This window comes from Physella acuta, unplaced genomic scaffold (assembly GCF_028476545.2).
Source record: "Physella acuta isolate Inbredline_101_S28 unplaced genomic scaffold, ASM2847654v3 ptg000055l, whole genome shotgun sequence".
Lineage (NCBI taxonomy): Eukaryota > Metazoa > Mollusca > Gastropoda > Physidae > Physella > Physella acuta.
In genome coordinates, this window is record NW_026731575.1 from 96,789 (window position 1) to 121,382 (window position 24,594).

The 24,594-nt window shown below is 36.7% G+C and overlaps 1 protein-coding gene across 1 annotated transcript; it reads right to left on the reverse strand.

Moving 5' to 3' along the window:
* Positions 1-2,766: 2,766 nt before the first annotated feature.
* LOC131947249 (uncharacterized) lies at positions 2,767-23,601 on the reverse strand. Its single transcript, XM_059308398.1, has 9 exons — positions 23,474-23,601; positions 18,675-18,820; positions 17,791-17,882; positions 16,851-17,058; positions 14,562-14,672; positions 8,881-8,895; positions 8,433-8,560; positions 6,421-6,622; positions 2,767-2,946 (listed from the first exon to the last, which is right to left on the reverse strand). Exons 2-9 carry the CDS (start codon positions 18,807-18,809, stop codon positions 2,830-2,832), a joined length of 1,008 nt encoding a protein of 335 aa, XP_059164381.1. The 5' UTR covers positions 18,810-18,820; positions 23,474-23,601; the 3' UTR covers positions 2,767-2,829.
* Between the last annotated feature and the right edge of the window lie 993 nt (positions 23,602-24,594).

Consider the following 24,594-nt stretch of genomic DNA (forward strand, 5'->3'; position numbering starts at 1 on the left):
GCTGCATGACTAAAAACCATTGCGCACCTATTTAACGTGATGACGCTGAATAGTTTTATGAGACAGCACACTAATTTGGACACAATTTTAATTAATTCATAAAAAATTAATTATTCTACCAATTAAGTCAAATTTAATGTCATGTTGCATTGTCTTCATGTCTTGACCCACGTACCTACAACGAACCGTATCTGCCAGTTACAAGAGCTTGCAATTTTCTGCTCGGGCGTTTCGATCTAGACAGACAGAATGACGACAGACTGACGACCGACTGACGACAGACTGACGACAGACTGACGACAGACTAACGACAGACTGACGACAGAGGAAGCGAATAAAATAACAGCTGGTAAAAATAGATCTCCCCTAAACTTTCTCGCATCTATAGTTCAATATCTAATATATAAAAATGAAAGTATGTGTGTGTGTGTGTTTGTGTGTGTGTGTGTGTTTTATGCATCACTACAACTTTCATTTGATCGCAATGAAACTTTGAGATAGTTGATGAGAATACTCCAGGGAAGGTTTCTGCGGAAAAAAAATTCAAATTTCACCGGCAGCGCCCCGGCAATGTGTGATTTGGCGCCCCAGGCTTCCATGTGAGCGCTAAGGCGCCTACGTTCGTTTTAACCCTTTGAGCCCTGGCCTCCCAGGCCTAGTTTCTCCTATTTCCTGAGCTCCCAGGGCCAAACCAATTTTCACTTATCTGTTTCTAACTTTGCCTATAACTTTTGAACCGTTTGAGATAATCAAGCCAAATTTGGTATCCACACTCAGGATCAAACAACAATGTAGCAAGATTCTGAAATTCTTTATTTTTTTACAACGTTTGAACAGAACAATGTATATAAAACGAACACATAATTATTGTTTTGATAGAACATAGAAGAAACCAATTTACAATTAGTAACTGTTTTGTTATTATTGATACCTGGCCATACTAGTTCATCGCCAGAAGTCCACTTTTGTGTGATAACTTTCAAAACCGTTATCACTGCTGGACCCGATGCAAAGAAAAACTTTGCATGTTTTGCACCAGTAAACAGTTTTTTTTAGTTTCGGCAAGTTTTGTCCTTGGCACTACGTGCATCAGAACGTACTTGAACAGTTTCATTGTCACTGTCGATTTCAATGTCACTGTGTTCAGTCTCAAATTCAACGTCACTATCATCACAATATAGACCAGGAATATTATCTTCTTCATCAGAATCAATAAGTAGTTGTATTGCCTGACATGCAGTCATTCTACTTCTTTTGTTGACATTTCGGTCTTTCGCTTCATCTTTTGAACCAACTTTATGTGATGAAGTCGACGGCGGTGGCTCAGCTTTTCGTTTCGGCGGCATTACTACGAAATATAAACACTTTCATTTTCACTTTTCCTAAAAATCAATTTTTAGAAACATAATCCCGCACTCAAAAGACATATGCGCAGTTTTAGTCAGTCTTCCGCTGACTATATTTAATTAGACGGTACACCGGCCGCTAGGAATATGACGCTAGATCACCGGGCCGGAAAACCGGCTTTTCGGACATATATGCCTAATGTTGAAGCCGGTTTACCGGCCTGGCGGGCTCAAAGGGTTAAACAGTTACGATAAACTATGGATAAAACGGGGCATTAGAGTCATTCACTTATCTGAATCAGGCGCGTCCGCCGGCGCCCCTTCATGTCACAATTTGGCGTCGTGGGTTATCATGTGAGCACCTTTCGATATTGACACGATGGCACACGCCATTCGATGATGAAATCAAACCAGGAGCCGTACGCGGCGCCCTTGCGATAGAGTAGCGTAGGCTCCCGACAGCGCCCCTTTACGCCCCTGACACCTTGTCACCGAAATGTGTTATTCCTCTCTATTACGGTGAGTAAATAACGTACACTCAAGGCTTTCACTTGGTGAGTGCTGGGTGGCAGTGTACGTAAACACATGCCGCGATTAATGTGATCTAAGAATATAGGATTTGTAACGCATTGATGAAACTGTCCTTATATATTTCGCTCGACTTTTTCTAACCCTGCGGCAACGCGCGGTGACGGGCAAGCTAGTACACACACACACACACACACACACACACACACACACACACACACACACACACACACACACACACACACACACACACACACAAACACACACACACACACACACACACACACACACACACACACACACTCACACACACACACACACTCACACACACAGACACACAGACACACACAGACACACAGACACACACACAGACACACACACACACACACACACACACACACATATATATATATATATATATATATATATATATATATATATATATATATATATATATATATATATATATATATATATATATATTACAGAGCATGGCCGGGACATAAAGTACTTAATAAGGGAATTTTTTTGTTGAGAAATTGGAACGTTACTTTTAAGTTATTGGCTTTTGAGAAACTGGAAGTAGAGTAAGTACCTTCTCCGTAACAATTTCGTAAATATAACTGAAACAACGATTCATAACTAAGTTTGACTCAGGAGGTGTAAAACGTCGAGATTTAAGAAAATATTGATTTTGTTGTTTTGCCACTCTTCCTCTATAACTAAACTGAAAAACAAAACAAAACCCCAGGAGATGTTGAGTAAACCCTAAACTAGAAAATTTAACCAGTAAATCTTTGGATATGGGATGGATTAAAAAGGCAAAAAATTAAATTTTAATTTTTTATTAAGGACAAGTCTTCCGCTTTAACCTCCCCCCCTCCCCCCCCTAAAACCTATTTCTTCTGTAAAGATTGAATTTCTACAATGTGTTTCGGCTTGGAGACGTCTCATCTCAAGGTGAAGGAATGTACTCCAGGGTGTGGTTCAAAAAACATCCAAACATAAAGAGCATATTCAGGTTGGCATCAAACACAGCTTGCTGGTTAGAGTATTCTTCATTGAAGTAGACCTGTATATAAAAAAGAAAGGAATATTTCATACGACGTGCCACTTAATCTTAGACAACCAAAACAATCTTCACAAAAGTTCTCATTGAGGGGGATTATCGCCCAGACTCGGAGTGTGTGACATGCATTTTTTTTAGTTTTTAGGAAAGTAAACTTACTATTTTAAATTGGTTGAGATACTTCTAACAAAATGTATCCTTTTGTGTAAGTTGTCAAAAGATTGAGAAATATATTGTTGTCCTAATTAAATTGCCCTATAATTTGACGATGTATGTTTTATAGTAGACTGCCATATATGCAAATTTGTCAATAGTGCTATTTGACTAGAGGTCGGAAGCATATCAGCTAGTGAGGGTAAGGCAGGGGTATCCGTGTAACACTTGCTATTATTTGAAGTTTACCCTTTTCCCCGAATATTTTATTCAAAAACAATTTACAGAACTTATGTTTACACATAGGGCTGCGACTCATGCCCTTGATGGCATGCCTTGTCTCCCTTACATCGTGGTATTCATGCCAGTGTCTCATGTTAGTTCAACGATCTAGAAGAAAAATAACTAACAGTTGATGGTGGCCCAGACGAAAACCCTAGGTACGAAAAGGTCATTAAAGTTGCGGTACACCACTTTCTCAATCACAACTACAAATGCATTTGAATAGAGTGCATTTATTAGGGTTGAAAGGAAAATGGCGAAACTTAGCAATGAGCTCGCAATATGAATTTTACCCCATGACCAATGCGGCAGTCATTTGGATAAAAGAGGAGTCACAATAGACACAGATTTAGATTAGAATTTTCAATTTGCCAGAAACAGTTTGACAGAACTTGACAGTGGATACATTTTCTACAGTGGCAACATACATAGATCCAGAAGAGTCTGAACTCCTTGAAACTTCTCTGCTCTCAAAGGATCAGAGTTGGCACGATATTCATGTGAGAGCTAGCCAGTATTTGACTCAGATCGTTAAATGCATGGATGGTAAATGTTGATCAAAGCCTAGAACTTTCTATTTCAGCTTAATAACTCATAGATTTCTTCCTCCACCTTTACCAGTCGCCAAAACAAGTTGTGGACTAATAATACCTGAGCGTTCAACAGATGGTTCTTCACATAAATTTCCATCTCTTTTTGCTGCTCGAAATATAATAGTTGATGAAATCCTCCCCCGCTCTTCAAATCCTTATCGCACAATCCCTTATGATTTGTATTGTCCGTCTGTTCAATCCGTGATCAGCGACAGGGTTTGTAAGAAGTGTCATTCAAACTTCATTGGTTATGCTGCGCAATCATTCTTTAACTCACAAACAGGAATCATCAATTGTGCCATTACAGCGCATCAGGCCTCTGAGAGTTGCTGCACGTCGTCAACGGGAACTGATTGTGATAATCGCCAATCAAAATAAATGGTGAGAGTGTAGATTGGATACAAGAGGAAGACCTCGATGTAAAGGGAATTCCGATTCCATTAGGAAAAAAAAAAATTCCGTCCCAATGTATTCAATAAAGAAACATTTTAATTCTTCATGGGAGAACGAACATGCTTAAATATCACAACTTTTTCTTGAGGATTGCCATTTTAATACTGTTGTAAGTAATTTTTAAAAATACTCCGTTTAATGATCTTGCTAAAATTTAGAAATATGAATGTATATACATATGGTCGGTTAAGTATAACCTGTTACTGATATTATTATTTAATCCTTTGTTGATTCGAAATTTGCATAATTTTGTAATAAAGTAACCTTTGTTATATTTAAAAAAAATCTTTTATTAATAAAACTTCTATACAATTTGCTAAGATTTAAGTATGTGTGAGAGTATGTCTTGTCATTTTTCAACATCCTCTTTGCTAACAGTAAAACGTGCAATTTAATACTCTAGTGGAGAGTCTTTACTATTAAAAATCTATGACATTTATATTGCTTTGTGAGAGATGACATCCGTTAAGTCCATCATATAGGCTACAATGAAATATACCAGGAAAATTAAAGGTCCGGTATAGTGTTTACAAGTTAAATAATTTGCATATTATCTATTTATATAATTCTCTTCTTGGAGACCCTAGAAAACACCAAGCTGTAAGCGCGCTCCTTACCACCCCCACCCCTACATGGTCTGGTGAGCTGTGGTTCATGCTAAATGTTTACAATCGTAGAGCCGGGTTGAGTGACGGCTATTAGGGGCAGATAATTTAGTTTGAAACGATTTTAAACTTAGGGGAGGTAACCAAGAGGAGGCTGCTTTCACGGAAGGGGGGGAGGGGGGAACAGAAGGTGGGGGAGGGGTTATCGTCCTTAACGAGCTACTGATAGTGTTTTAAAGCAAATATATTCAGTGGCAGCTTTGCTACTGTCGAATTCACAAATTATGAATGACTGAAAAGAAGAAAATAAAACAACTAAATAGCGGCATATGATACGCCGCGGGTCGGCTCGTACTAAATATATTGCTATTCTCACGTGAGTCGTCATGTCTGCAAGATATACACACATTTACATTAAGTATTACCTGCTGGTTCAACCTATGGGTCATGCACGCTCATTATTAACGCTGTTTCCACGAGCGACAATTTTAAAAGGATGAAAATAGAAAATTTAAAACACAGGATAAGTTGTAAATTATGGGGGGGGGGGGGGGGTGTGGCGTCATTTTATGGGGGTCTGACTTTTTGTGAAGGTGTGTGACATAGGGGGGGGGGGGGTAAAAATGGCAAAAAAATGTAACGTCGTTTATGGACGACCGCAAAGACAAGTAGTCCAAAAGGGGGTGGGGGTGGGTACACACTCATAACCATGGAAAACGTGTATGTTTGTATGTTTAATCTTTTTTTTGCCAAGTTTCTCATTATCAAACTGATAATACTGCGTGAGTTATAGCGAGGCGGGGGCGGGTGGTGCGGACCGCACCAGGTGACACCATTTGGGGAGGGGTTTGACACCAAGACAAAAAAAAAATGCAAGATATATAGAATATATTATTATATAAATGTTTTTTTTTGCCAGTTCAAAGAAATATTAATTAGAGTTAAAAAGTATTTTAAGTACAAATTTATGATCCCGAGAAAGGGGAAAGGGGTGTGACACTATGAGGTTAACATGCAAACTATAGAGAAAAATAATGTTACATCCAGCTGCATTAACAACCGACTATAGATTAACATCGTTAGTATTTAAAATGTAAGCAATTTAAAGATTTTTACACTGGGGGGGGGGGGGGGTTAGGGGTGAAAACAACTGTAACATTTAATGTGAAAACAATGGGGGTGAAACCAAGAGGTGCCGCATCGGGTGACACCCCGAGCAATCGACGCAGTGGCGTAGGCAGGGGGTGGCGGTTAGGGGGGTCATAACCCCCCATAGACCCCTCGGTATATATATAAAGTATGAGGGGGTGCAAATAGAAAGTTTGAGGGGAAGGGGGGCTGCAAATCGAAAGTTTGAGGGGGGGGGGGGTGCAAATCGAAATTTTTTTCACCTTAACAAATGTTGGAAATATTTCATACGAGAACGTGAACGGCTGGAAGATGTTTGCTGGGGTAGCTATAATGCGTTCGTAGCACTGTCTGGCAGTGTTTGAACAGGTCAAGGTGCCTTGTCCATTCTTTCTGTAGAGGAAGCCGACATGCCTCTTTGACTCCACCGGGTTGTCCGTTTTTTCATACAAGTTAAGCTGGAAACTAAAGGCAATAAAAGCAAGACGTCAGTTAACTTCTAAAAGAAATTCGACACCGTATCAATCTAGGTCAGATAGCTAGAGACCACATTTGAATGAGCGACTAAGATTTTTTCATAAACCCTGCTCTGGTATGTTAGAAAAAGTCACGCGTTTGGTAACATTGGGGCAGTTTGAGCCCATGGTGAAAAATAGGCTATATGACAAGAGTAAAACACTTTATTATAGTATTTTGTTTTCCTTAGCATAATATGATGTGACTATGTGTTAGCAGATCTGAAAAAAATATTGCACCACGTTTATTTGGGCGATATTTAGTTTTTTTTAACATGCTGTTGGCAAAATGACATTGCTGGTATTGGTTGTACTCAAACGGATTGCCCTCATTACAGATGAGTTTGGTTTTCTTGTCACATTATCTACGACCAATATAATATCTTCTGTAATTTCCTGAATGAGGTTTGGTGTTGTATGATGTTGGTGTCGGTGCCTTCACAATGGCCAAGATACGGATCATCTGTTTTACATCTTTTGGCGTATGATTCATTTACAAAAGTTGATGTGGAGTAATCAAAGTGCGGGATAATTTCTTCAAGAACATTTATCATTTGTTTTTAGCGCAATTTCCATTCTGGGGAATTGCGTTTATTAACTCGTCTTTTCTGGGAATGGATGGATGGATGTGTGTTCGCAGCTTTAAGTCGTATCTCCTCCTCAACGAAGCAATATCGAGGACTAGTTCCAAAAGCAAATTTGTTAAGCAAATTCCGAGGATGATGGTGGGTCAAAAAGATTCCCGGAATTCCTTCCTGGATTTCACGGAAAAGCCAAGAAAAAAATGCAGTTTTTGGCCCATATCTCGGCAACCAGACCACTTAGCGACTTGAAACATTTACCAATCGATTCCTGCCATAATTTAGAACAATATTGCCGAAGAAAGTTTTCAAAAATATCCTTTCGTTCGGTCACAAATTTTAAAATTACATAAACACCTACAAACCGATCGTTCTCCTAGCTTGATCGCACCCCAGCATTATACGTCAGAGCTATTTTTAGATAACATAAGGAAATTGCGCTAAAATTGTCACTAGGCTTTTTAATTAACTTGTTTTTTTTTAAGTTCTCTAACGTTGCGATCATTTTCAGTCACAATAACATAACATCGTCAAAATAAAAATAAAATAAATACTTTCAAAGGTGTGTCTGCTTGGCACACATTCCCTTTTGGCCCTGACTTCTGTATGAGAATAGTTCGCACCGGGGTTCTTCGCAGAATTTGTAGCTTCTGTGACAACACGTGACCGTCTTTCCAAGAAAACCACGAATGAAACCATCTTCCAACTCTGATTTGTTAGCGCTTACTCCACTGGTGATCTCAGCTCAGATCATTTGCAATATCGACGTCACTCACATCATCTAACAACTGCAGAACAGCATCACCAGAAAGTCACTTTCATGTGCACATGTTGTTATGCCGCGACCGTCATAGAATATGTAAATAAGGGAAAAACCTACCTTCATTATATTGAAGGTACTATGGGGTCAATATGACCACAAGACCCCACGCGAAAAAAAAAAACAGGTATTATTTAGAAATTATTAAACATGTGTAATGACTTAGGTAGGCCGTACAAAAAGTACATGGCAGGCGAGGTCACAAATCGTGCTAGTTTTCAAAACAAATTGGTCTAAAGATGTCTGGGGTAATATTGACCCCCATCTTACTAGAGCAGGGTAAAATATACTAATCAACAAGAACAAAAATTAACATTCATGCTTGTTTACATTACACAGATAGAAGAATCAAACTTTACTATATAAATCCATATCTCCAAATTTCAGGGTTAACTGTGACATAGTGTTGGATAATATCTCCCGTCTTCAGGCTTTTTGTCAAAAAGAGAGATGTAGCGTTCTGTCCAGGTCCTCGATGGTCAAAGGCCTATGACACATAACAGGTGAGAATCAAACAAGTAATTGCAAAAGCTGTTCAGCTATTTGTGATATAAAACGCTATTCGATTTTACACACGGGCTAGCATCGAAAAAAAGTACGCACATACGCACTCATATTTTCATAATACAGTCACTCTCGTATGGATACAGAAACACACTCATATACACGCACGCAATCGATTTCGCTTGTATATATACGCACTCACGTACGTTCATGCACATACACTCATACTCTCATACACAACACACAAACAGAATCATATTCACAAACACTTTTACAGAAGATATACAGTTAAGTTGTACTTACAATAGGAGTGATAATCTAGAAAAATAATAAGTAAGAAATAGTAAGTTGCAGTGGTTTTTTAAAATACAATTACACAATGCTTTCCGTTTTTTTATCCCTGCTTTTTAAATATATCAATTTTAAAGTATAAATGATTTTATATCAATTTAACACAGTTGTCTTTGTTTACATACAATTTCCTGCGGTTGTCGTCGTGGGTATAACACTTTAAAACCCTTCATATAATTGATTTAAAACCTAGCTATAATAGATTGACGACAGAAGCCTGTGGTTGTATATAACACATTTAATGGGTCTAACTACCTCACGATGGTAACACACAGAGAGGACGGAAGGAAGTACACAAGGGACATCACTCAAGATAACAATATTATAAATATAACTAATACAGAAGAGTGAGTTCCCTTGACCTCACAATTATTTCAATCTATTACATCCCTTTACCCTTAGAACACAATAACACATCTCTCAATAGAACAATTGATAGTATCCTAAAATCACCAATTATATTGTAACATGAACATTATGGTAGATTACATCCTTACAAACAATGCACAATATGCCACAACATAATCAAAATACAAAACAATAATGTCAAAGTCCTTTTGACCTTTAGAATCATAGGTCTAACTTATTTGGGACTTTGATTGTCCTGCTTGACCTTCTCAGTGGCTTCTGATTTGGTGACTCAAGATTCTGACCATCTGGATTCTCTATCTCAGGAGGTCTAGGATTTAAATCATTAACTCCAGAATTTACATTTTCTGACTCTAGACAACTTGATTCACTCATATCAACAGAACTTGGTTGTGGAACAAACTGAGTTGGTGTGAACTGATCAGACTTGGTGGGATTGACAGATTCACACTTATTATCTGCACAAGTTATTTTCAACTGGTCTGCATGTCTACGGACAATAAGTCCATCATTTGTTTTTACTTTATAAGACACAGGTCCTGTACATTGAACAATTTGACCTGGTATCCATTTTTCCTTTCTCCCATAATTTCTTAGATACACATTATCATTAACTGCAAATTCTCTTTCAATGGATGATTTGTCATGATTTACTTTTTGTGTATGTTGATGTTGGGAAACAGACCTTTGAACAGTTGGATGCAGTAGGTCAAGATGAGTTTTAATTTTCCTACCACATAGCAATTCACATGGTGCAACACCTGTTGTTATATGAGGAGTTGTGCGGTATTTGGTTAAGAACCTGTTTACTCTTTCTCTAAGAGAAAACTTGTTACCGGTATTCATTTTTACCATAGCGGTTTTGAATATGCCTACCGCTCTTTCAGCTAAACCATTCCCAGCAGGATGATAGGGGGATGTGGTTATATGCTCAATACCATTTGCCACACAAAACAGTTTAAACTCATGAGCTGTGAAACTAGGCCCATTATCTGAAACAATTTGATCTGGTAATCCATGAGTTGAAAATATTTCCTTCAGTTCTATAATGGTATCATTTGCAGTGATTGTGTTCATGATTTTAACTTCTAACCATTTAGAATGTGAATCAATAACAATTAAGAACATTTTGTTCATGAAAGGTCCTGCGAAATCTATATGTATACGTTTCCATGGTTCGATTGGCCAGTCCCAGTTTTGCAAAGGTGCTGTAGCTGGTTGATTTGAATGTTGTGCACAGCTTGAACAAAATTTTACATATTTTTCAATATCAGCATCCATATGTGGCCACCAGAACCATGATCTTGCTAGACTCTTCATTTTGGAAGAACCAAGATGAGTATCATGTAAAGTTCTTAAAACTTCTTTTTGTAACATTTTGGGGATAATTACTCTTGACCCCCATAGTATACATCCATCTTCTAGACTTAACTCTGTTTTTCTTATTTTATATGGCTTTAAGTCATCATTCACAGACTCTTCAGGCCAACCATTCTTACAGTACTCATATACTTTTATTAAGCACTCATCTTTTTGTGTTTCTCTCTTAATATCATTCACATTTATATTGGAGTTATCCATGATAGAGAAGAGAACAAATACATCTTCTGGTACATAGCTCAGGCTTTGGTTTTTTAAAGGTAATCTACTAAGACTATCTGCACTATTCTCAGATCCAGGTTTGTATTTCAATTCATAATTGTATGCAGTTAGTGTGATAGCCCATCTTTGAATTCTTGGTGAGGCATGCTCAGGTAGGGTTTTGTTTTCTCCAAATAAACCTAGCAATGGTTTATGATCTGTAAAGATGGTGAACTTCCTACCAAACAGAAACTTATGAAATTTCTTAACACCAAAAATGATGCCTAAGCCTTCCCTATCTAACTGAGAATAATTTTTCTCAGCCTGGTTCAAAGATCTACTGGCAAAAGCAATGGGTCTGTCACCCTTCTCATCCATGTGGGACAAGACTGCTCCTACACCATCTGCTGAAGCATCACATGTTAATATAAGTCTTTTCCCTGGGTCATAGTGAGTTAGTAAGGTGTCAGCAGACAAAGCCTCTTTTGCTGTATTAAAAGCAGCATCTTGTTGTTTACCCCAGTGCCAAGTTGCATTTTTCTGTAGCAGCTTGTACAGTGGTGATAGTTTACCAGACAGATTTCCTATGAACTTTGCATAGTAATTTATCAAGCCCAAAAAAGCTCTTAGTTGTTGGGTATTTTCAGGTTTGGGTGCTTCTTTAATGGCTTTTGTTTTCTCAGGTTGAGGTCTGATACCTTGCTTGCTTAATATATAACCAAGAAAACTAATTTCTGTCAGCATGAATTGACATTTATCTTTGTTTATCTTTAAACCTTTTTCACCAACACTTTTTAATACTTTATCAAGTGTTTTAAGATGTTCAGTGTCATTCTTACCAGTTATGTACACATTGTCAAAGTACACACAAACATTTGGAATATCCTTAAAAATACTGTCCATGACAGCTTGGAAAATTCCAGGGCTAGATGATATGCCAAAACATAGTCTTTCATATTGGTAGAGTCCTTTGTGTGTGTTTATTGTCGTATAGACTTTTGACTCTGGATGCAGTTCTAGTTGAGTGTAAGCATGACTAAAGTCTAATTCAGTGAATTTGTCTCCTCCTGCCAAATTCAAAGAAATTTCCTCAATGTTAGGTATAGGGTACCTATTTAGCCCTATTTGCTTATTCAGTGTAGTTTTATAATCTCCACAAATTCTTATAGAACCATCCTTCTTTAACACTGGCACAATGGGTGTCGCCCAATCGGAATAGTCTACCTTCTTTATGATGCCATTAGATTCCAATCTACTTAGCTCATTTTCAATTTTATTCCTCATTGCATAAGGTGGAACTCTAGCTTTGCAGTATCTTGGATTTGTATCTTTAATGCTTATCTTCACTGTTCTATCATTTAGTAATCCTGGATTACCAAAAACACATTTATTTTCAGATATAACTTTATCTAGTGAAGTAAGACTAGATTCTTTTACATTCTTCAATGAACAAATACTCTCCCAATTTAACTTAAGATCACTTAACCAGTTCCTACCTAGTAATGGCGGTCCATTTCCTTCAACCACAAGAAGAGGAAGTTTAACACTTTGACCATTATAACTTACATGAACCATACACTCTCCTATTACCGGAACATTGTCACCAGTGTATGTTGTTAGACACTTGTGACATGGCTGTAGAGACACTGATCCTCCTGTGACAGCGTCAAAATCTTTCTTTGTTATGACTGTTAGAGATGCTCCAGTGTCAAGTTGGAAGCTGATGCTCTTACCGTTGATATTAACTTGTACATTGATGGGAGCATGACTTATTGATTTCACAGAGAACAGGTTGAAATCCGGCTGCAAATCAATTTGAGCATTTTCACAGGTAGAGTGGTTCATTGGTTGGGTTAGGTAGTCTTGGTGAGAGTTAACATAGTGCTGCTTTTGGTTGCGGTACTGTCTTGACTGGCTAGATTTAGCAACAGACGAAGACTTTGCAAAGCAGGCCTTGGCAATGTGACCTTGCTTACTGCACTTATAACAAGTTGCTAACTTGAACTTGCACCGATGAGATGCATGGGGACCTTTGCATCGATGACATATTTGATAATTATTACTAGATTTAGATCTAGGATTTGAACGAGCAGGCTGTTTAGCATAAGTTGGAATGCTCTGATGGGGTTGATGTTTATTGACTAACCTGCTGTTTACTGCATGGATCTCTGAAGGTGCTAAAGATCTCGCCGCATCTGATGACTGCTGGAATGACATTGCAAGTTGTATTGCTTTTTCCAATTTTAGATCTGACTCGAGCAGCAACTTTCTTTGAATATCAGGGCTGTTTACACCTGTCACAAACTTTTCACATAATCTGTCAGACAGCGTGTCTCCGAATTCACAAAATTCACTTAAATGACGTAAAGCAGCAACATATTCTGATATTGACTCGTTTGGTTGACGAGTCCTACTGTCAAATCTAGCTCTACATAGAAACTTTGATGGTACAGGCGCATGGTGGTCTGTTAGCAATTTGCTCAGCTCGTTAAAGCTCTTGGTAGTTAGACTAGCTGGTGCGCATAAGTCTTTTAGTAGCCTAAATTGTTGAGGCCCTATGACTGTTAACAAAACAGCTCTCTTTTTGGCTTCTATCGTCACGTTGTTTGCTTCTAGGTAAAAGCTTAACCTCTCTAGGTAATCTTGAATGATTTCATCATTCGCATCAAATTCTTTTATTTGGCCATACAGCGCCATAATTCTAGAAATAATTAGCTAATAAGCTCTAGCAAACCTCTTTTTTGCGTAATTAGGTGCTCTTTCTAGTAGATGTTTATCCTTCGTCGCCAATTATAATAGATTGACGACAGAAGCCTGTGGTTGTATATAACACATTTAATGGGTCTAACTACCTCACGATGGTAACACACAGAGAGGACGGAAGGAAGTACACAAGGGACATCACTCAAGATAACAATATTATAAATATAACTAATACAGAAGAGTGAGTTCCCTTGACCTCACAATTATTTCAATCTATTACACTAGCTATTCTCATATAATGATTCTGTAAATTGTTATTAGCTGTATTTTTCAGCACTAACTGTATTGGAAATATATCGGTATGGTTAACTCAGTCAATACTTGATCTATTGCTACAATTGTTCACAAAAAAAAGTTACAAAGTTAATTAGCAAAAATACACTTTAATAAGTTACGAGCCGGCCCGCGGCATAACATACGCCGCTATTTAGTTGTTTCTAATTTTCAATAATTCATAATTTGTGAATTCGACAGTACCAACGCTGACACTGAAAATATTTCTTTAAAACACTATAAGTAGCTCGTTAAGGACAATAACCCCCCCCCCTTCCTTCCATCCCCCCCCTCCTCCCCCCCCCCTACGTTTAAAATCGTTGGCTCTGCTTGTAAACATTTAGAGTGAACACAGCTCACTAAAACCATGTAGGGGTGGGGAGGTAGGGAGAGCGTTTGCAGCTTGTTTTCTAACGGCTCGAAGAAGAGAATTATATATATAGATTTTCTAGAGTGCAACCGTATGACGTCACGTTGAACAAAAATCTCTTCTTTCCACGTCGCCACATAGTAAGACCCCCCCCTCACACCCCCCCCCCCCCTTAAATAGTGACGCCATTTACAGAAGACCACCTTTATACTTACGCTGGATAAAATAGCTGATGAGAACACTAAGGACTGACAACCCATTTTTAGAGTAAACATACCTGCTCTGAAAATCTATTGAGTTTGACACTCTCTGCAATTTTAATGAATTTAATGGTGTGAAGTGGAACTGCATGTTTGTAATCACAGAAGAATTGATCATTGACATAAACCTGAAAATGTGGAATATTGTGACCAAAATAAGATCATTGCATTAGAGTACATTACTGAATTAGTTAGCCTTTTGGCTTAAATTATTTTCTCTCTCTCTCTCTTTCTCTCTCTCTCTCTTTCTCTCTCTCTTTATATATATATATATATATATTTGTTTTGTTTGTCTTTTATGCATTACTACACCTTTCATCCGATCGCCACTAAACTTGGTTAGTGTAAACGGGGGCTCCTCGGAGCATCCCTCTACGTTCCGTCCCAGACACCTAGGTGGTCACAGAAGTGTGTTCTGCCTCACTATTACAGTGAGTGATTATCGTGCACTCAAGGCTTTCATACAGTACGCCAGCACACCATGGCGTGCTGGGCGGTAGTTTAAGTAAACTCGTGCCCCGATAAATATGGTTCAAGCCCAGACATTGTTTACATTAAAATAACTCCGTGTTAGAAAACAAGGTCACGCATTAGTAACGCATTGATGAAACCCTCTTAATATATTACGCATGTCTTTCTTATAATCCCGCGGCAACTCACGCGGACGGGCACGCTAGTTTACAAATAAAGTATCCTTTTAGAATCATATTGTTAGCGCTGTAGTGGTATCAGGGGCGGAACTACAGTGCCGCCAGACCCCACAATGCGGGGGGGGGGGGCACGCCATTTAGGGGACCAGAGCCGACCATTATAAATTTTTTTAGTTAAAAAAAAGTAAATTTTCTTTCATTTTTGACTTGATGGTTGTTTTGTAAAAAAATACCTTAGCTGCGGTTGGATTATCATTATTCTATAGACACCACCCCACGCTCTTGTATCTTCTTTTTCCCTTTGTTTTTAAACCACTGTGAAAGCCGAGTCTTTCTCCTACAATTAAACTTTTCAAAGATAAGCAAATGTTCAAACCACTTCTATGACTTATTTCCCTTTTTTAAAAAAATAGTCCAATAGGGGTGGTCATAAGCTCCTTTGAATAGATTTGTACTAAACAAATTAAAAAGCAATTTCTTCTCTTAATTATTTTTTTTATAAAGTAATTACTAAAGAATGACATTTTATAAAAAGGAAATGTATTAAATCAATAATATTTAAAAAATTAATAATATAAATAAAAAAAAAACATAAAAATAAACATTACACGAGACACCATTACTTATACAAAGCTTTCATGCTTTATATTATTTTGAACGACTGGATGTTAAATAGGGCTTCTATAAAAATTAATTAAAATTGATTTATACTAAACTCACTAATGAACTTACACACATGACAAGGTGTTGTAATTAGTTTTAATTGATGTTTTTCAAATCCCGAACAGGCCAGCAAAGAGTATCCTATGTTCGTATTTTGTGATTGTATATATATATATATATATATATATATATATATATATATATATATATATATATATATATATATATATATATATATGGGGGAGGGCCTACATTTTGTTTTTGCGGGGTGGCCCTTTTTTTCTAGTTCCGCCACTGAGTGGTATAAGAAAAAAGGCGACGGTTAAGTTCTCTCTTTCTTTAAAAAATGTGTTTGGTGTCTTTACTTCCTTATCTTTTGAATAGAGTTTTTAAAAAATTGAGAATAGCTGCGCTGTCGTTCATTGATATTGTCACAAAAATTGGGGAGGAGTGACCGTCAAACATGTGCATTTTAAAAAATAACTAATGTAAATAAAGCGAGAGTGATCTTCCGTAGACTATCTCGTATATTCTAATAAATAACAGAAAAGGGGATGGCACTTCCAATATAATCGGACTATAGAAATATAGAATTGTGTAGAAAAAAATTCCTTTTTTTGTGTGATTTGACACCAAAGTGAAAAGTTATTATCAAAATCTGTTGGTTATATTAATTTTTTAAAATATAATAGAATCGCAATTAATAAAGTAAACATTGATTAATTTTTAAAAAGTTAATCAAACATCTAATTCAGCCAAATTGCATGTCACAGTGAATTCTAATCGAGTCTAGACCTGTGTGAGAAAATTTAAAGTGATATTTTTTTCAGAAATCGGAAATAGCGAAGTTATTCTTCCGTTAACCGGAAATCACTAAAAATTTAAGAGAATTAAGAGAGTAATATAGTCTATTTAACTTAAACGTTACTTAAGATATCACATACACACACGCACGCACGCAAACGCGCGCACACACGATTTTAATTTACGCACTCTGTACTTTTCACTGTCAGTAGTAATCTTCATTCTGAAGGATTTCCCTCGAGTGAAAGGCATGATGCCGTACGTTTCCTGATTCGACCAAGGCTGACCTCTCCCTATCTTGTGGGACCTGACCACTTGGCGTCTATTTAATTGTACACTGAACTGGAAGGCTCTGATATCAAGACAGGGATGATCTACACACATATCAATGGTAAACCTGTAGTGAATTCAGCAAATTAAGAATGATGTTGTTTACTACACCTGCATCTGTAAAATATAGAGAAATTTTGATGATGCAAACTATCCGAGTGAGATAGATGAACAGTACATTTAAATTTGGTATACTTTGCATTGGTTTTAGGTATAATTTTAGTTGTTTTTGTGTCAAACTATTTAGCAGATTCTATTTATTTATTTCTTACGTATCTTTCCAAATTACTCGTTTAATCTCAGTAAGAATAATATTAGAAAATATTTTTTCCCGAGATTGTGAGGCAGCCTATTATCTCCAGAACTTATAATTATTTAAATTCATTAAAGTCATATGCGATTTTTCTTTTGCATCTTATATAATATACTAAGTTAAAATGCATGTTTTAAAATGTAACATCTAACTTAAAGTTCATAAAGGAATGTCTTTATACAAAAAAATATTTTTAAAAATAGGAGTGTAAGTTATTATGTACAGTAAGCTAATCCTGTCCAAAAGTAACAGTCTAATCCTATCCACATTTAAGTATCGAAGCTAAGCCTGTCTAAATTAAATTTAAGTATAAAAACTAATCAATTCAACAGTTAAGTGTCAAAGCTAACCAATTCTTAAGTTTATGTATAAAAGCTTATCATAATCAAATATATATTATGTATCAAAGCTAATAATATCCGAATTTATATATCAAAGCTAGTCATGTCCAACTTTATATATCAAAGTTATCATATCCAAATTCACCTAAGAGCTTGATCGTTCACCTTCCCTTCAATTGTAAAAACAGGGAACAACGTTGTCTCAAACATGATTTCATGTGTGTATGGGATAGGATACTGTAAATAGATTATTATTATTAAAACCATTTGTTTGAAATATGAAATAATTACTGTTCCGACTGCATCCATTAACTTGTGGAAAATAGTAATAAAACTATAAGGATACATTTGTCTTAATTGAAAAGTTTTAAATAAAAATACATTTAAGTTCAGCTAAATTAATGTACTAAGCATTCAGTGGCTACGATCCACATATTAACATTATTAAAATGCGAATTTATGTATTTAAATATAATTTAATAATCTCATGAACTAAAGAAGGGATACATTTCAATTTAATTTTAAGTACGATTTAATTGACTTCTCATTTCATTGGTCTAATTTAACTTATAAACCACCATAAAACTCATTAAGAACTAAAGTTTTTATGATTTATTTTTAGATGTGGTTTAAAAGTTGTCTTGCATCAAATCACACGTAGAGATGCCTGAAAACAATCTGCACGCAAACCTGTTTTAAAATTAGACAAATGAATTAAGCGAGAATACCAGTGTCGTTAATATCAAGTATCGATGACGTAAGTTTTTTTTTTGGGACATTGGATTTGTAATTGTATGTTTACTCTAGAATCAATGACGTCATATTATTGTGTTTTCTTTTCCGGCTTTAGAATATTTGCTACATCATGTTGCATGTGACGTCACGTTTCGTTTTTCATTTGACTGTGAAAGTTTTTATCTTGCGTGTGTTTTCTCTATGGCGTTCCCAACAGATAGAGTGACAGAGTGACACACTGACAGAATAGCGAAACTATTAGTATAGATGAGGTAATTTTATGCAAGATATTACGTTTTTTCTGGTATTGAGACGAGTGTCGCGTTTCTGTAAGTCTGTTGCATTGCTGGCAATGTTGGGACTGCTCACAGCTTCTCTCGCTAAACTCACGAAGACTAGCGGGACAAAGAGAATCCTAATCGAAATCATATTACGTGTTCCTGAAACCAACAAGACACAATTAATGATGAAAAAAAAACATATCTATATTCACATAAACACTACTTTAAAAATCATGTAAAAAATGTTTTTGTTTGGGCGAAGTTGAGGGGAAGGGGGCTATGCAACAAGTATTAGCGTGTCACAATAAGGCTTGTGCAATCAACGTTTTCGTTGACTGGCACACTGGTTGAATGTCTTTTAAAAAGTCACATTAGAAAACCTTAACATGGGTAAAAGTATTTAAAATGGGGCAAACCATCATAAAACATTTATGACGTTCTTGTAGGTGCACATATTTGACAGCTTTTATCTTTCTTTTGATCTCGTACAACAACATATATATATATATATATATATATATATATATATATATATATATATATATATATATATATATATATATATATGTATATATATATGTATATATAATATATATAATATATATTATATATATATATATATATATGTATATATATATGTATATATAATATATATATATATATATATATATATATATATATATATATATATATATATATATATATATATATATATATATACATATATATATATATTGTTACGTCCCCGTTCCCTTGTCTTTTCGAGCTAGTTGGGGTATTCGTAAACAAGAACAAGGACTAATAATGATTTAACACAATTAACAACTATTTCTACTCTTTAAAGCAGTGGTTCCCAAACTTTTTTGAGTGGTGACCCCCTTTTATAAAAAGTAAGTGACCCGCGACCTTCATAGAATTAAAAAGCCGATATTAGTATGGAAATTAATAAGCAATAAAATAAGATTTTCTAGGAGACTTTCAATATGAACTACTCTTGATAACTGTTTTATTACGATGAGTAAAATTGCATGCTATTTACTAAACATTCGCTGTTAAGTTTTTGTTAACGCAAACCTGTCATTATCAACATTCAGTTTATTTCTTAATTTTGTTTTTAATCGGAGAATAGTGTTGAAAATCTATTTTACGTTTGGGTATGAATGGTGAATGCTACACCAAAATTGTGCCTGCAGTTTTTCATCTTACGCAGAATCATGTTTTTAATCGGAGAATAGTGTTGAAAATCTATTTTACGTTTGGGTATGAATGGTGAATGCTACACCAAAATTGTGCCTGCAGTTTTTCATCTTACGCGGAATCATTCTGCAAATCGAAGAATTCATTTTGTAATTCATCGTGAATGCTGGCAACATCAAGGGAAGTAGACAATGGGTAATGCATCAATGCAGGTTCTCCTTTCAGCTCAGTGAAATAGTGCCGCAGTTCGTTTTCAAGAGATTCAAGATGCTCAGAAATCGCTTCTTTCAAAATTTTAATTATATCAAAATCAGATTCATCTACCTGGCTACCACACTGCAGAGTTTCTCAAATTTTCAATATTTCCAAGATTTATTTTCTTTGCCTTTTGCAGCTTTGATAAAAATGCCCTGAGATTATTTTGGAAAGTGATAATATTCGTTCATTTTCCTTGAAGCTTCAGGCCGAGTTTCTACTGCCCCCCCCCCCCCCCCCCCCGAAAATTTCAAGTGCCCCCCCCCCCCCCACCCGGAGAAAAAAGTCTGGAAGAAACATTGGCTTCAGGTTAGGCGTATGTTGATGTTCGAATATATCAGCTAGGTATGATACTCTCTCCAACTACTCTATGTTATTTTAAGTATACCAAAAGGTCTTGTTTTCTTTTGCACTTCCAAGAACAATTTGATTTCAGATTTCAATTCAAAAACACGATTCACAACATTTCGTTTGACAGCCAGCGTACTGTAGTGTAGAAAAGCAGACCCTCGTGATTTATATTAATGTCGTTGCTCAGTTTTTTTAAGGCTCCGGATGAAATTTAATTTACGACTTTTACTAACAATGGAGTCGGAAGCGTCTTTATATCGATGGCATACTGGTGAATCATGCAGTGTTTAGGGAGCTAAATATTTTCTGTTTTCTGAAAGCCCGATTTTGACCTAAACATAGATGTCGAACCATCCGAACAAACCCCCACAGCCGTTGTAACCCATTTTATTCATCTCGTTTAAAAAAAACGTATTTTTTTTTCTCCATGCTATCTTTACAAAATAGCAACTCTTCTTTGCTATCATCTGAATGAATATAGAAAAAGACAAGCAACCGCGAATATCCAACTCACGTCTGTTGATTTATCAACTTGAAAAGCAAACAATGGTGAAAGCTTGATTTCATTAAAAATGTGGTATTTAACATCTACGGACATGTCTGCTATAAGCCGCTGAATAGTATTATTAGGCTGAGATATTTATTGCATCTTTACTGCACTGGAGTCCCCAAAAAGTAACTTCACCATCTTCAACATGCAGGGTTTGATGAGATTTTTTCCTGTTGTGCTGTTTTTTGTGTTGTTTTTTTGGCTTGGCGTTTTTCTATCTATTTGATACTTGCAATAATGCTGTGTTTCCTGGTGAAAACTTCCTGTTCAATCAAATCTCTGACGTTTGCAATAAGCTTCACGCGGATGAAAGAGCTCCTTATCTTAGTAAAGCCGAATATTAGATATTCTTCGAAATATTAATGTTTTGTTTCTCATTGCTAAGGTTTAGTATACCAGTTGGCGACCCCACAGAAAGCCCTTTGCGACCCCCAAGGGGGCGCGACCCCCAGTTTTGGAACCCGTGCTTTAAAGCCATAAAAAAAAATACAACAATCAACATTAACCTGCCACCACATGGAATACTATCAGAAAAATACAATGATCTAGCCCAGGGGTTCCCAACCTTTTTATACTCTAGAGCACATTCTAAAATATCGGTAGGGTGGCGGGCACCACCTATTTTAAATCGACAAACTCCTTCCAGAGGCGTAGCGACCCTTTCCGTCACCCGGGGACAAAACTTTCAATTTGCACCCCCCCCCCCCTCAAACTTTCGATTTGCACCCCCCCTCTCAATTTTTCGATTTGCACACCCCCCCCCCCCCCCCCTTAAACTTTCGATTTCCATCCAGTGGCGGAACTAGAAAAAAGGGGCCACCCCGCAAAAAATTTTTTTAGCCCCCCCCCCCCTCCATATAAATATATAGGCCTATATATATATATATATATATATATATATATATATATATATATATATATATATATATATATAGTCAAACACAACATACGAACATAGGATACTTATTCATGCTGGCCTGTTCGTGTTATGAGAAATACGTGGGTCTTTTTTTTTGAACAAATTACAACATCATGTCATGAGTGTAAGTGCATTAGTCAGTTTTGTGAAAATCAGTTTTATATTATTTCTGCTGTAAGACCGTTAGTCACATGTCGGTCAAAAGAATATAAAACCCGAAATCTTTCTGTAAATAATGGTTTCTCGTGTCATGTTTATTTTTATGTTTTTTTGTATTTATTTTATTAATTTTAAATACATTTTCTTTGTATACAGTGTCATTCTTTAGTAAGTAATTTATAAACAAATAATAATAAAGAGAAGTAATTTCTTTTTAATTTGTTTAATACAAATCTATTAAAAAGAGGCTTATGAGCATCACTATTTGACTATTTAAAAAAGGGAAATAAGTCATGGAAGTGGTTTGAGCGTTTGCTTATCTTTGATAAGTTTCATTGTAGGAGAAAGAGGACTCGGTTTTCACAGTGGTTCAAAGACGAAGGAAAAATGAGCGTGGGGTGGTGTCTATAGAATAAAGATAATCCAACCGCAGCTACGGTAATCTTTTTTACAAAACAAACATTAAGTCAAAAATGCAAGAACATTTTTTTAACTATAACAATTTTTTTTTATGGTCGGCCGTGGGCCCCTAAATGGCGTGGGCCCCCCCGCATTGCGGGGTCTGGCGGCACTGTAGTTCCGCCCCTGTTTCCATCCCCTTCAACCTTTAAATAATGTTTATGAAAAAAATTCTCTCTGTCGAATAGTGAGAGGCGGGCACATACAAATCGTTCGGCGGGCGCCATGGCGCCCGCGGGCACGGGGTTGGGAACCCCTGATCTAGCCTACAGCTGAAATATAAAGTTCTCACTCTGACGACCCTGCTTGTCCCTAACGGTCAATTCTAGTCTAGGTCTACAGACGTTCCGTGGGCTCCACCAGTTCACAAGTTACGTTCCTGTTTGTCTGCTGACTCTCTCGGCACTGTATCCAGCTGTCTGTTCCTACTCCCCTGATATACCTGACATCACATCGCCCACCGTGGGAACTCCCGCCCTGTCAGGTGTTCGACTTAATTAACTCATCACCGGCCAGGAATATTCCAGCCATAAATTCCAGCCTGGGCTGACCGCAACAGCCACTCTCTGAGCACCTGCACAAGTCCGTGTCGTCTCATCACGACCAGGTCTGACCACAAGGGTGGGCGTGACCTTCAGGAATGTTCCCGAGCCGTGAACCTCAAAACAACACTCTAGCCCTCCCCGATTATGTATGGTCAGTCTACGAGCAAGCTTCAGCATTTCATTTATTTGCCTATCCGGCAATCTAGGGGTCTGGTTGTTTCCCTTTCGATATTGCTAAGCCAGGTAAAGATCTCAGGGATCGTAACTATATATATATATATATATATATATATATATATATATATATATATATATATATATATATATATATATATATATATGGGGTTATTTAAACAAAAAAAAAAAGGCGTTCTTACCGTTGTTCTATCGTCGATCACAGCAAACTGCCCCCCAGCTTGGCTTATAGAACAACACTAAAATTAATTATCTCTTATATATCCTACGTTGCGCTTACGTGGCAGCTACTCATTCAATTAGGTTTCAGACTATCACGACAGCTCATACTAAACATGTGTTTTACAGATTGATGTAAGATCGATGAGTTAATTCTCTTTGTTTAACTACATGTTTGTTTGGACAAGTAATTACATACAGGTTTGTCTAAACATGACCTGTTATTAGATGGATGTAAGCTGTCTTCAAAAAATCACGGTAGCATCTGATTTAATCAAACAGGATGCTGTGTTAGAGTACTAAATTAAAAAAAACGTTTGTAATGCACAAGCAAATTTGTACTTAAGCATTTAAGTCGGCACTTGATAAACTTCTTATGCTTTGTAAGATATCGACCAAGTGTCTACAATAATGTTTTTAAAATATCTAAGTAAAGTAGTTTGTGTAAAATTGGCTGTTTTTTGACTCGGTGTCACCTCAATCCACCTCACTCAACCTTACCCTCCCACCCCTTTACACATAAAGATGCGCCCGCACTCATAGGCGCACATTGACATACACACACACACACGCACATGTACAGTGCACCACTGTACGGCTATTACTGGGCATTGCTTTGTGTCAGTAATGGATAAGTTATGTTCTTTGTAAAAAAATTAATTCATTTTTAAAAAAAAATTCTTACAATTGATTCCCCTCTTTGATTAAGATTAAAAAAAAGATCTATGTAATGTTTTATTCTACATTTCATAATCATCGTTTCTCGCTCGTATCTACGACACATGAGGCAGATGAAGCAGAGTTCATCTGTTTCAGTGACCTCGGCATATGAAGGGATAGTGTGGTCAGCACTATGCCCAACCGCCTTTATTTTCCTTAACAGGTACCTATAAGATGTGAACTTAGGGACATTCTACATTTAAATGTTTAAAATCTTAATTCAGACCAATAGTTTTTAAATTTTAAAAGAACATTAGAAATATTTCTTTCAGCCATCTCTGATGAGACGGTATTGCCTATCCCCACGGTAGCACATCCGCCCAGAGGCGTAGCGATGGGGGGGGGGGGGGGGCCAGGGGGGGTA

Coding starts and splice junctions, on each gene's coding strand:
- LOC131947249 (XM_059308398.1), bottom strand. CDS start 18,809: ATGATTTCGATTAGGATTCTCTTTGTCCCGCTAGTCTTCGTGAGTTTA. Junction 17,883..18,674: donor GTCTCAATACCAGAAAAAAC/GTAATATCTTGC, acceptor ATCTATTTACAG/TATCCTATCCCATACACACA. Junction 6,623..8,432: donor TGGAGATATGGATTTATATA/GTAAAGTTTGAT, acceptor TATTGCCTTTAG/TTTCCAGCTTAACTTGTATG.